Below are 14273 nucleotides of genomic sequence, written 5' to 3' on the forward strand. Positions count from 1 at the left end.
CCCCCCAGCCTGGCTGTGGGGAGGGGCCGAGCGGGCTCGTGCATGTCTCTGTGTGCGTGCGCGCTACCGGGCAAGGGGCCAGGGTCGCTCCCCGATGCCGGCGTCATTGCCATGGCAACGGCAGCCCATACCCCCCCCCCAGTTTTCCAATTCCTGTCCCCGCCCACCGTGTGTGTCCCTGGGCCTCTTGTGCTCTCTCACAGGAATGCACGCACTCTCAGAGCACTGGGGCATTGGGAGGTCATCTGGGCCTCCTCGCTCCCGGTCCCTCTATCTCCACCTCTCGAAGTTCGACCAATCCGGTGAGGAGGAGGTGTGGGCGGGGCGGGCTCGGCTCCCAGAGAGGTGTGAAAAATTTCTCGATGCCGAGTGAAAACTGTTCCAGAGCGACAGAGCATGTCCAGTAGCAAAAGGGCGCGCTGGAGGCCAGTTTAGGGAGGAAGAGGAGGTGGCGGCATCGGGGTAGGTGAGAGAAACGTTAGGGCAGGTACTGTGCTGTCAGATTCGGACCCCGTGGATTGGAATGTAGCTCCGCCGCCATCTGGCTGTGTGACCTGGGGCGTGCTCCTTAAACACTGAACTGCACGTCCCGGGTAAAATGGGGTTGGTGAGTAAAATCGACCGCTGTTCTTCCAAGGATCGAAAGAGAGAATGTGGGAAACGCCTCACCTGGCAAAGGGTAGAACCTAAATGCCTGGGTATTATTATGGAGCCCACATCCTCCGTATTTCACAGATGGAGGGGACAGGGGACTTAGTCAAAACTTAAGGGACTCGTTCCAGGTCAGGTAGTGGCAGAGAGCCAGGCTTCCAGTTCAGTAATCCTCGTCCTACGTAGCCTGTCTTGTGCGGGGGCATCACAAATCCCGTGTGATCTGTGCGTCACTTCGTAGTCTTGCCTCCTTCCCAGCCCTGCGAAGGTTTAAAATTCCGCACATAGGGTTGAACAGCTTTGGGGCAACTTTTAGAAATTCAGCTTCTGAATTTGCCCCTGAACGACCAGCAGAACGGTGCTTTCCTCAATTCCCTTGGGGCCGCTGCATTTCTTCTAAAGTTTTGGTTAAAGCGTAAACACAGTAGCAGGGACCTCCAGGACCTCCACAATCCCTAGCTAGTGGAGGGAAGGTAACTCGGTTAACCAACATTTACCTAACATCCACCAAGCAGCAAATGTATTGAGCACCCTAATGCTTACCCACACCCTAATCCCTAACCCTAACCCTAGTTCTAACCCTAACCCATTCACCATTGTTTCTTAGGCCTGAGTACTACTCCATGGTATACATATACCACATTTTATTAACCCACTCATGTATTCACGTGCACTTGGGTTGTTAACACCTCTTCGCAATTGTGAATTTTGCTGCAATAAACATTTGAATGCAGATGTCTTTTTTATAGAATATCTTTTGTTCTTTTGGGTACATGCCCAGTAATGGGATTGCTGGATCAAATGGTAGGTCTATGGATCTCTTTGAGATATCTCCATATTGCTTACAACAGCGATTGCACTAATTTGCAGTCCCACCAGCACTGTATGAGTGTTCCTATCTCTCTGCATCCACACCAACATGTATTGTTTTGGGACTTTTTGATAAAGGCCATTCTCACTGGAGTTAAGTGATATCTGATTGTGGTTTTGATTTGCATTTCCCTGATGGTTAGAGATGTTGAGCACTTTTTATATGTTTGCTGGTCATTATTCTGTCTTTTGAAAAGTTTCTGTTCATGTCCTTTGCCCATTTATTGATGGGGTTGTTTGATTTTTCCATGTTGATTTTCTTAAGTTCTATATAGATTCTTGTTACCAGCCCTTTATTGGATGTATAGAAAGCAAATATTTTCTCCCATTTTGTAGGCTGTCTATTCACTCTAATGACAGTTTCCTTGGCTGTGCAAAAGCTTTTTAATTTGATCAGATCCAATTTATTTATTTTGGTTGCTGTTGTGATTGCTTTGGGGATCTTCTTCATAAATCCTTTACCTAGGCCAATGTCTAAGAGACTTCCCAACATTTCTTCCAGAATTCTTAAGATTTCATGCCTTAGGTTTAAGTCTTTTATCCAATGTGAGTTGATTTTTGTGAGAGGTGGGGATCTAATTTTAATCTTCTATGTGTGGATATCCAGTTTTCCCAGCACCACTTATTGAATAGAAATTCTTTTCTGCAATGTATGCTTTTGTGTGCTTTGTCGAAGATTAGATGACAATATGAGGATGGTATTATATCTGGGATCTCCGTCCTATTCCAAAAGTCTGTATCTCTGTTCTTGCGCCAGTACTATACTGTTTTGGCTGCTATAGCCTTGTAGTAAAGATTGAAGTCTGGCAGACTGATGCCTCCCAATTTGTTCTTTTTGCTTAAGATTGCTTTGGCTATACAAGGTCTTCTCTGGTTCCAGAAGCAGTGTAGAATTATTTTTCCTAAATCTGTAAAGGATGATGGTGGAATTTTGATATGGATTGCATTAATTGTACAGATCACTTTAAGTAGAATGGACATTTTAACAATATTGATTCTACCAATCCATGAACACGGTAGGGATTTCCATCTGTGCACATCCTCTACACTTTCTCAGTGTTTCATAGGTTCACCCTATACATATCTCTCACCTCGTTATATATATTGTTAAATATTTAATTTTCTTTGATGCTATTGTGAAAGGTGTTACATTTTTTATTTCATTTTTGGCTTGACTGTTATTGGCATATATGAATACCATTGATTTTTGTGCATTAAGTTTGTATCCTGAGACTTCACTAAATTTATATATCAATTCCAGGGGTCTCTTGTTTGAATCCTTGAGATTTTCTAGGTATAATAGCATATCATCAGCAAAGAGTGAGAGTTTGACTTCTTCTGCCCCTGATCAGACACCCTTAATTCCCTTCTCTTGTCTGATTGCTATGACAAGCACTTCCAGCACTATGTTGAATAGAAATGGAGGTAGTGGGCAAACTTGTCTGGTTCCAGTGCTAAGTGGGAATGCTTTCAATTTTTCCCCTTTCAGTATGATATTGGCTGTGGGTTTATCATATATGGCCTTAATAATTTTAAGGAATGTTCCATCTATGCCTATTTTGTTAAGAGTTTTTAACATAAAAGTGCACTGTATTTTATCAAATGATTTTTCTGCATCTATTGAGAGAATCATATGGTCTTTATTCTTTCTTTATTTATGTGGTAAATTACATTTATAGATTTGCATATGTTGAACCATCCCTGCATCCCTGGGATAAAGTGGACCCCACCCCCTGGTCATGGTGAATTACTTTTATAAATGCTCTTGGATTTGGTTTGCTAAAATTTTGTGGAGGATTTTTGCATCTATATTCACCAGTGATTTTCATCTGTAGTTTTCTTTCTTTTGCTACATCTTTTCCTGGCTTTGGCATCAAGGTGATATTGGCTTCACAGAATGAGGTGGGGAGGATATCATCCTTCTCAATGTTGTTGAATAATTTCTGCAGTATAGGTGTGAGTTCTTCTTTGTAAGTTTGGTAAAATTCAGATGTGAATCCATCTGGTCTGGAACATTTTTTTCTTGTTGGAAGACTTTTAATTGCTGCTTCAATTTCTGTGCTTGATATTGGTCTGGTCAGCAATTCTATTTTTTTCTGATTGAGCCTAGGTATGTTCTGTGTAAGCATTTGGAACTTGAAACTTTTCTCTAACTTTAAGACTGTTTCCAAAAGTTAATCAGAAATAAACAAATGAAGGAATGAATGATCAGAAAAATGAAAAGCCTTAGGCAAATTTTATTTCTCCAAGAAGAAAGAGTCATATAAATCAGTGCTTAAAATTAAAATTATAAACAGCTAACATTTTGGCAGTCTGAGGATGTAAAACTGGCTTTCATTTGCAAGACCTACTTAAAAGTCTTTCACATTGTATATTTTTTTTTAAAAAAAATTGGCACATATTTCCATGATGCTTTCTAAAGAATGTCTTCATTTAGATTTGACTCATCAGTGAATCTAGAGAAGAAGCTCTTCCACAGGAGAATATCCAGCAGCATCTGGAAAGGAAAGACAGAGTATTCTTTACCTAACAGATTTCATTGGAACTAAGTGAAAGTGAGTAAAAAAGAGTCAAGAAGTTTATCAGCATGTTAATAATAAAAAATATGTATGTACAAATGTAATATAAAATTATTATTAAATATAATTTGCCTGTAGTTGCACATTGAATTAATTGTCATTGTGGTTAGGTCTCAGAGCTTCTGCTTTTCTGAGTCTTCATTCACTTACTCAACAACCATGTGCTAAGGTACTATGACAAGCACTGGTATACAAGGTAAGGATGATAGAGCCACATCATTGACCTCGATAATCATATAGTATACTATGAAAAACAAAACAGACAAATAGGCAATTTCCATGCAGAGTCATAGAGACTATAACAAGTTTAAAAGAAGGCACAGAAGGGCCATATGTCTAAGTCTTCTCTCCAACACTATAAACTTTTTGATGCAGTGATATGGAAGTTGATAGCTGAGAGACAAGGAAAATGTGTGCCAGATAGAGGGCAGCAGCAAATGCAAAGTGCTGGATGTGAGGAGGAATGCTGTAGAATTCTAAGTAGTGGAGTTTAGTGAGATGCTACGGCAAAGGGGCAGAGTAGGTACGTGGTAAGAGATAAGGCTGAATAAACTAACAAGAACCACATTAATATGGGTGCTTTCTCCCATGCTAAGAAATATGGAACTTTTTCTGAGGGCAAAAGTACACCAATGATATAGTGAATGACTCATTTACAATGTCACCTGTCAGGTGACTGCATGTGAACTGCAAGTGCTTGGCTAAATGTTGCTAGTGAATCTGGGGTCTTTTGGCCTGAAGTTGCTAACCTAAAGGTAGAAAGTTGATGATGCCTTGGTTTTCTAAGAATAGTTCCAGTGTGCTGGGTGACACACTGACAGATTCATGAGGATGGCAGGAGTAAATAAAGTGTAGAGCCAGAAAAAAAAAAAGTTACATACACTTCATGAGATTTGTAAAAAGCTATGAAACATGATGATGCAATCACGAGGCACAAGAATACTCTTCAGTATGAATGCTAGTGTTTTCACGTCTTTAATTACATGTGTGGATGAGGAAATATTTAATGCAGTATCTATTAACCAAACAATAGAGAGAAAAGCCACTTGTTTTTTACAGTTGATCTCAGAAATCATTTTGTTAATCTCAATTTCATTCATAAAATTTGACAGGATACCTTCTTCCAGTTCTATAGTTATTTCTTCATAATATTCCTGCCGCATCTCAAATAAGTCAAATACTATTTATAATATTTAGGTAAATCAGATATATTTTCATGAGACGATTGCAAAGACTAAACTTCACTTGAGAAGTGCTTAAATAGAAAAATAATCACAGAAATAAAATAAAATTCCTATTTATTTACATGCAGACAATAGAGAATATATATGTGTGATGCTACTTACATTCATCTAATAAAAAGCACAATTAATATTGGTCTATTGAATATACATCATTTCAAAAGGGTAGCATTTTCTCTTATTAGTACAAAGGGTGCAGAATTCAAGTAAGATTTTCACATGAATGTGTTACTTTGTAATTCTTAGAAAAATCCTGCCTTTTATATAAAAGTATGATGAGTTCTTCTCACTTTGATGGATTTTTCCTTAAAATTAAGTTGCTATAGTCCACTTCTAGAAAATTAAAATTTTAAAATATGCTTTATGCTGCTAACTTTTTAGCTCAAAATCTTAAATATACACATGAGGAAAGTGGCACTATCATAATGTCATGTGAATATTGTGGCAGAGATTAAATAAAAATATTTTGCTGTCTGTATTATGACTAATGTTTTTTCATATGAACACAAAGAGTTCATAAAATTTGCTTGAAAAAAGGAAAAATATGCATTACAGCCAGTTTTCAAACCTAGTTTCTTAGATTCATGATCTTCTAAAATTAGAATAAGGCAAAAAATATATGGTTCTTTAATTGTTACTTTGATTTATTTTCAGAAATTAGTACCAAGTTTCTGAAACATCTGACTACTTATAGATGCAATTATCTACTTGTTTATGAAATGTGTGAAAACATTTCAAACTATATTGTAAATGTTCTCATCTAGAAGTTTCTTATTTAAATCTTTTATATAAAAGATATTGTCCCTCTATCCTCCTGCCTAAGCCTCCCAAGTAGCTGGCACTGCCGTATGCACTGCCGTATGCACTACTGTGCTGAGCCTTTAAAATTCTCCCCCTAGTCAAAAATGGTGAAACATTGAACAAATATCTTAAACTGGGTCAAGTATACTTGAACTATTTTTTTTTCCTAAACAGCTCTACAATTACCGTAGCTTTTCATTGTTGAATACATTTTGAGATTTTCCAGAAATAGATTCTTTGGTGAAATCAAATTTTGGATTGGGATGCTCTTCTTACATCTTCAGGGGACATGGGCACCATGTTTGGCATTCCATGGAGTTCTGGGTAGGAAGAATATAATTGATTCTGTTTGGTCATCATTGCTGTTTAAAGACTCTTGATGGTCTTTGCAATCATAGTCACAATCATTCAAATGATACCAACACAGAGAGACAAAAGTGAATGCCATTTTAAAAATTCAAATGTTTGCTTGATTTAACTATTTAAAAAGTGCTGTGCAATTGCCCATCAACAGGCACATTTTACAGAATTGAGATAAAAATTGTATAATTACCATGGGAATTAAAGATGTATTACTACTTATGTGTAAGAAAAAGACAAATCTTTTAATTTAAAAAGAGAAGTTAATCTTTGTAGTTCTACAGGTTTATTTAATTCATAAAGCTTATTTATCTTGGATTGTTATAAATAATAAACATCCAGATGTGGTTAAGTGTTTGCATGCCAATCATTCCCTTATGATTAAGGGTGGAAAATTTGATATGGTAGAGGAAAACCTTAAAAGTGTTATGAATCACAACCACAGTCAAACTAAAATCAATTAGAAGGAAGCCAAAGCACCTCTCAATATACTTTCTGTTATTAGCCAATAAGATTCAATCTCTAAAATTTAACTTAAATGCAGCTTTTAAAGAAATTTAAAAAGCGTCATTTTCATTACATATATTGAATAGCATTAATATTACTACATGGGTATCTCTTAAAAATGAGAGCTGCAGGGACTTTAAGAAAATGGAAAAATTTCTCTTTCCTCTCTTTATTAACACAGAAAATTATAACCTTTACTTAGCATGCATAGGTCCTTTAAAAAACTCAGTATTTCACCAAATAAAAACAAGTATTATATCAGAATTCGGAAACCCAAAGGAAAGAAGATAATATAACTAACCTCACTCAAGTTGTTCTTCATGCCGGTATGTGAAGTCCATGGGCAGGAAAAAGAGAACGTTGAGTATTCTTTTGAAGTAAATTCTCTGTGAAGACCTAAACCATTATTAAGATTGCCACCAGGAGGTGACTATAGGACTGTCCATGAGTGGTAAAGAAAGTTCTGGTCTCCTGTCTCCACAAAAAGATTGCTACTGAATGCTGCTAGTCTCTCAGTAGTTCTGTGAAGACTGCAAAAGACAAAGTTTAGTAGTTCATTTTTTTCCTAAATGATTCCTCAGTGATTATATTTTTAAAAAGTGACCTTGAGAGAAAATGGAATTTCCCACTAAATAGTGTTTTAACTCGGAAAATGTGTCACAGCATGCCGACTCTGTGCAGTTATAGTTTTGCAATTGTTCTAAAGAAGTATAAGCATTCCTAGGGGAATGTCTGAAAATAGTAATTCAAATGAAGTAAGGAGCAGAGAGAAATGTCTAACAATAATGTGAGGCTTAACAGGTAACACTTGCTGCCTTCTGGAATGGATCTATTTATAACATTCTTGAGGGTGTCATTAGAAATACTTGTATTTAAAGGGTTAGTAAGTGAAACATTACTAACCTATTGGAAATATGTTATTAGCTTGACTATAATGGCCATTCACTATGTGTAAGTAGATCAAAACACAACATTGTACTCCTTAGATACATACAGTAAAATGCTTATCACTAAGAAAAGGTAGAAATTATTGTATTTAGTAAGGCAGTATAAAGAAGTTAATATACTGAGTGCCAGAAACCACCAAGAGTAGCTGCAGTAATTGACTCTTTTGGTTTACTTTGTAATCTTTCAAAAAGTAGATAAACTATTTAGGGACTGGTAACAAGCAATTTTATGACAGCATCATTGTCTAAATTATAAGACTTCAAAAATACTTAGCTGAAAGCCTATTAGGTCAGGTTAATGACATGAGAATATTAAGGGGAAAGAAAGTCATAATAAAACAAAAAAGATGGAGAGATATAAACTGTTCTGGACTACCATTAAAATTATAGTATGTACTTAGCTTTCATGTCCCACTAATGTCATAAACCTGTCTCACTAAAAAGCATGTTTTCAAGGCAAATTAATGAACTAAATTTATTTTCTATTCCATACTTTGACTTACTTTTTAATTTTGTTTGACAAGTATTTTCTAGCTTCCAAGTCTAATTGATAGAGGTGCTTGTATTTTCCCAATTCAATATAATGAAAGACTTCTCAAGAAGTTTTCCTGTTGGAGACTTCAGATTCAAGATCTTTCATTCTGAGTTCCATCTGACTTCTAAGTGAAGTTCTCTGTATTCTTCAGATGCTGCTTGTGCCTGAATCAAATTAAAAGGATACATTTTTAGCAGTGACAACCTGAACAATTCTTGCATATTTGTTTCCTTCACTTTTAAGTCAGACAGCCATTTTATTTTACTTTATTTTATTTTATTTTAAATTTTCAAGACAATGTCTCCTTCTGTCACCCAGGTTGGAGTGCAGTGGCCCAATCATAGTTCACTGCAGCCTCAAATTCCTGAGCTCCGCCAATCCTCCTGCCTCTACCTCCTGAGTAGCTGGGACTGCAGGTGTGCACCACCATGCCTGGCACATTTTATTACTTTTTGTAGAGATCGGGTCTCATTATGATGCCCAGGCTGGTATCAAACTCCTGGCCTCAAGTGATCCTCCCACCTCAACCACCCTGGGAGGCATGAGCCACTACACCCAACCTCAGAGAGCAATTTTAAATATGTGACAAAAGAAGCTGAGGTTTAAAACATTTAACATCAATTGTCAACTAAATTGATAATTTCATCTGGCTTATAAAGAATTGAATCATTCCTCAATTACTACTTATGTGATCTGATAATCCAAAGAAAAATAGGAGTAATTTAAAATTTTAAAATTTGAACAATTTAACAGAAATACAATTCAAGAATATGGTACAATTTCTAAATTACAATTTTTTTCTTTTCCTAATAGTCTTCTTTTATGCTAACTGGCCCAAATAATCAAATGATTCTCTAAGGAGTATCAGCCTTCTCAAAGATCCATTTAGTTACAATGATGACAGAAACTAAAAAAGCTAAAGGGAGCAACAGAGGCAACCTTCCTTCTAGAAATCTACAAATCCAATTGCTGTAATGGAAACAGAGGAAACACACACAATGTACACATCAAAAATATAATGTGCAGTGAAATAAAGTAAGTGCATTTCACACTTAACTAACCTGTAAAAATAGATTGACTTGTTTGAATTTTTCTACAATACCTTTCTTGTGCTTTCTTCAATCTCTCACTTATAGTGTTCAACTTCACCACATTGAAAGCGCAAAAATCCTGTGGTGCTGGATGAAGGTTGGAGATATCAGTATATAAAGAGATGAATATACAGATTATATAGAGATATAAGTATAACCATGGGTTCATACACACACAAATTTTCTAGTTCTGACTGCCAAGAAGCAATGAAAATAAATCTTGGTTTCTATTTTTTTATCCTTCATTTTATTAGTTTTTTTTTATTTCTTGGTTTCTAAATAACATTTTCAACTATAAGGAATCAGGTCTTTGGAGAAATGATTGATTCTAGGACCAGGCCAATGAAAATACCAGATGATCCTGGAGCATCCTGTGGTGCCAAAAACAAATTTAAAAAGTGTCCAAGAACAAAAGGAGAGGGCAGGTCAAAGAGGCATAGAGCTTACCTGAACAAGCTACCAATTGCCAAAGCTAGCACTATCTGAGCAACAACAAGAAATAGTGTGATATTGGGGGGTTATAATCCAAAGTGAAATATAAATATACATGAGTCATACTCATAAAAATAATATGATGGATAAATAAATGGGAGAGAGGAATCACCTTTCCTATGGAAGAGTTTCCAATAATTTATGTAGAAAACATGGGGAAATAGGAAATCACTATTAGAACACCACAGCAGTAGTCGCTGCAGGCAAGATCCAAAGTCGGATCGATATTATTGGGTGAAACCTGAAAACGAGATTTGTAAAAGCTCAATATATATTTAACCACATATTTACTACGTGCTGTGGTTAGTCTGATGCCATTATAACATACACAGTGTGGAAAGGGAAAGATAGTAAGTTCACATTGGAGAAACCTGGCAGACTCCACCTTAACCAGGTGATATGGTTAATGTCAGCAGTGATATCTTGCCCCCGTATGATGTGAGGAAAAGGTCGCTTCGCCTTTGTGTTAGTCTCTCCACAAATCCATAGCCCCAAACCAGACAGAGAAGCATAAACTAGGGGAATTCTATAAATATATAATCTGTATTCATAAAAAGTTCCAAGGTCATGAAAAACAAGGAAAAAGTGAGAAACTGTCAAGATTTGGGAAGACTACAGAATCATAATGACTACACACAACACTGTATCTAGTACTGGATCCTGGAACAGACAAAAATAGGAATGGAAAAATGGTAAAATTCTAATGAATTACACAATACAGTTAATAGTATCATAGCAATGTTATTTATTTTTTTTAGTTTTGTTAAATGTATTATAGTTAAATAACATGTAAACCTTAGGGGAAGTTAAGAAAAGGACATGTGGAAATTCTGTGAAGTCTCTGGAATTCTTCCTTAAATCTAAAATTATTTCAAAATATATTTTTAAATAAAGCATGGAGGAGAATAAACTCTGCAAAGTATGGAGGAGAGCAGTAGGGTTCTTTGTTTTCATAGGGAGGTCAGAGAAGTTCTGACACCATTGTCATATTGTATCTCCAGCAAAGAGGAAGCCAAGCCTGGGCCGTGTCTACAAAACCCTGATGACAGAGTGAACAGCAGATAGAGGGGAACTGAGGCAAGACGCTGGCATGTTCAGGGAAAAGCATAACAGCAAAACCAACAAGGCAAAGAAGACAGGGATGAGGTCAGAGAGGAGCACTGGGAGTGGCAGGAGGGATCTGTTAGCCCTGGGGAAGAATCTGGGCTTTGCTGTGTCACCTGAAACCATCTTAGGTGTTTGAACTGTGGGGTGGCTTGCACTGTCTTGAAGGCAAGACCCTCTTCTGGTTTCTGAGAATAAAATGTGGATGGGCAAGGACTAAGGCAGCAGAGGCCATCTGAGATAGAAAAGGACAATAAAAACTACAGCAAAAGATGATGCTATCTGGGTGAGAGCAGTGGTGGAGAGGCAGTGAGGCCTCACAGATACCAGATAAAAGTATAATTTAGGGCCCCGGCACTGGTGGATATATGACATATGGGTTTAAGTGAAAGAGAGACAGCAAGGATGACAGCAAGAACACTTTCCTAAGCTACTGGTATGATGTGGTTGCCATTAACTGAAAAACAGAAAGATTGGAGACGGAGAAGATTGCAAAGCAAAAGAATGGGAGAATAGTGATTCCAAATGACTCCCAGGTACAAAGGCTAAGTGACCCCACAGGCAACTGGACATCCCAGACTGTAGATCAGGAGTGTGGGACCAGGCTGGATATATACAATCATCAGCCATCAGCACAGTGATGCTATTTAAAGTCATCAGACTATATAAACTTCCCTCTGAAATAAGTTTAGAAAATAAAAACAAAGAAGAATGAAAACAAACTATCAAAGGAGTCTGCAAAGGAATGGTTCCTGATGTAGGAGGGTAAATGAGACAATGTGGTGTTCTAGAAGCCAAATGAAGAGAGCTTTAGAACTAGACAAGAGTGGGGATGAACAAGGCCAATGATTACTCCAATATTAAATTAAGATGAAGGCTAAGAATTAAACTTTGGATCTAGGAAGAGGCCAATGGTGACTGACCATGGCAAAGTTGGGAGAAGGGGAAGATGGCTTGTATGAGTTCTACATAGAATTGGAGGAGAAGAATTGAAAACTATAAATATTGATATAAATTGGAAAAGAGAAATAGAGTGGCTTGAGGAGAATATATGGTAAAAAAAAAGGTATTATTTATTTTTGAGAAGCAAAAATTACAAAATAATAGTGAGGAGAAATTCTCAGTGCATGAGGGGGCATTGGTCAATGTCTAGAGGTATATCCGTGTGTAGAAGATGGTAGATAGATTCTAGTGCAAGGGGGAGGGTTTGGTGTGAAAGGGGCATGGGCAGTGAGCATGCCTATGGCATCAGGAGAGAAGGCCAGGGCATAGACACACACAGCATGCAGGTGGACAGGTGTGGAGAAAATATGGAAGATCCCTTCTGATTGTTTTTGTTTTCTCAGTCTCAGTAGGAAGAAGGACCTCGACCAAAGAGTGAGCACTGGAGGTTTTGGAGGTTTGCAGGAAGAAAAGCTGTGAAATATTAAAAAAAAATACCGTGGGAGCATCACCAGACTAGAGAACATGTTAGAATTTGGGGGCAACACTGAATACCTTCATGAAGTTACTGGTCATGAGTCAAAGTGAGACCAAAGCTTAGATACCCTAGCAGAAATCTTGTCTGGATGAGATGCTGGTGGTTGATCATTAGATTCATCACCTAGCCCAGGGCTGTTGGTTGATGCCTGAGACCCATGGAGGAAGGGACAAAGAATCATATGTAAAAAAGCAAAAGAAAACACTGCACCACTAAAAGCTTTGAAATGTTAACACTACTTTTAAAGCATGTAAACAAAAGATGAGAAGATGACCGTCTCTCCCCATCCCACTGCTCGTCATGGAGCACCTCAAAGAATCTCCTGCTTTGGCACTGGTGGAATTTTCAGCCTTACCAGGTGAAAGTGGTGGTGACCTGAGGAGGATTATGGAACCTGTGAGTGTGCACAAGCAGGAGGACACTGCTGGACCCACGAAGAGGAAAAGGATCAAGATGTGAACACCATGTGGTGACTGACTAGAACGTCTCACCACGAAGGTCCCTCTGAGAGTTCCCAGAAGGACCTGAATGTAGACTCTGTCGATAAAAGATTCATGAAGGTTGGCTGTGGGAGGAGGAATTCTAAACACAAACCTTGCTCTGGCTGGTACAGAAGGGAAAGTCAAAAAGATTTAAAGCACAAGTGGACCTGACACATCACTGCTTGCTTGAAGACAGAAGAAAACCCATGAGATGGAGTGCAGATAGTTATAAGATGCCAAGATTGGACCTTGGCTAACACCCAGCAAAGAAATAGACCCCATCCCTAAAACTGTGAGGAACTGAATTCTAGCAACCTGAATGAGCTTGGATGCAGACTTCTCCATAGAGCCTGCAGACAAAAAACCCACCTGGATAACAGTTTGATTTCAGTCTTCTGATACCCTGAGCAGAGAATCCACCCAAACTGGGAGCTCTTTGTTAATAAATGAGTGTTGTTTTAAGCCCCTAAATTTGTGGTAGTTTGTTATGCAACAACAGAAAACTAGTACACTAGTCTTCATACATCTCTAGTGCAGGGCCTCATGAGCTTTAGAACCAGGACATTCATGTCTGGTCGGTGGCACTCCGGGAACTCAGTGAACTGGGGCCGTGGGGCATCAGGTTCTCTCAGAGGCATCAACGTACCTGGAAAATTGTGCTCATCTCCACAGTGATGGAGTTAGTTCCTGAGATCTTTTCCCCAAACTTGTTGGGTTAACCTTTGACCATGATTCAGTTTCAAAGCCATTATATTATATAGCATAATTCTATCCACAGACTCCCATTTACTTATAGAAGAATAGTAGGACCTTAATAGGCTGTGAAAAAGTTTTACAATGTTGATAATCACAAATGAGACCCTATTAACACTCATTATATCTGTGCCTCCAGTTCATTATTTCTTAGGATAATCAAATGAAGTTGTCACACAGAAGGACTATTGTTTTTATTGTGGAAATTACAGTTTTTTTTCCCCAGCTGGCATGTTAATTATCTCCAACCTAATCACCAGAAGATTCAAGGATTTAAAAAGGAATCAAATACACAAACACACACACACACACACACACACAAATTTTAACTTTAAGACAATACAAATCTGGATCTAGCCAAGTTGGAGAAGCCTCAGCAT

The 14273-nt window shown here is 37.8% G+C and overlaps 1 protein-coding gene and 1 long non-coding RNA gene across 17 annotated transcripts in view; one reads left to right on the forward strand and one right to left on the reverse strand.

The window, feature by feature from the left end:
• Positions 1-3558: 3558 nt before the first annotated feature.
• LOC123637405 lies at positions 3559-13611 on the forward strand. The gene is made up of 2 exons (XR_006734863.1): positions 3559-4076; positions 12525-13611. It is a non-coding gene; the product is annotated as an uncharacterized LOC123637405 (long non-coding RNA).
• The window catches only part of LOC123637403 (putative coiled-coil domain-containing protein 144C), a 29019-nt gene continuing 18489 nt past the window's right edge, over positions 3744-14273 (reverse strand). For 13 of the 16 annotated variants that reach the window (XR_006734860.1, XR_006734858.1, XR_006734859.1 and 10 more), the window contains 4 exons: positions 9594-9669; positions 8460-8655; positions 7311-7539; positions 3744-4018 (listed from right to left, as the gene is read on the reverse strand). Coding sequence is in view for 1 of the 16 variants with exons in the window: in XM_045550592.1 (XP_045406548.1) it covers positions 8616-8655; positions 9594-9669 (116 nt within the window). In the remaining 15 variants the exon portion in view is untranslated. Of the gene's footprint in view, positions 4019-6328; positions 6463-7310; positions 7540-8459; positions 8656-9552; positions 9670-14273 lie in introns of all 16 variants that reach the window. The other 3 variants (XR_006734851.1, XR_006734856.1, XR_006734857.1) reach the window with 3 other exon arrangements.

Source organism: Lemur catta, chromosome 4 (genome assembly GCF_020740605.2).
Source record: "Lemur catta isolate mLemCat1 chromosome 4, mLemCat1.pri, whole genome shotgun sequence".
Lineage (NCBI taxonomy): Eukaryota > Metazoa > Chordata > Mammalia > Primates > Lemuridae > Lemur > Lemur catta.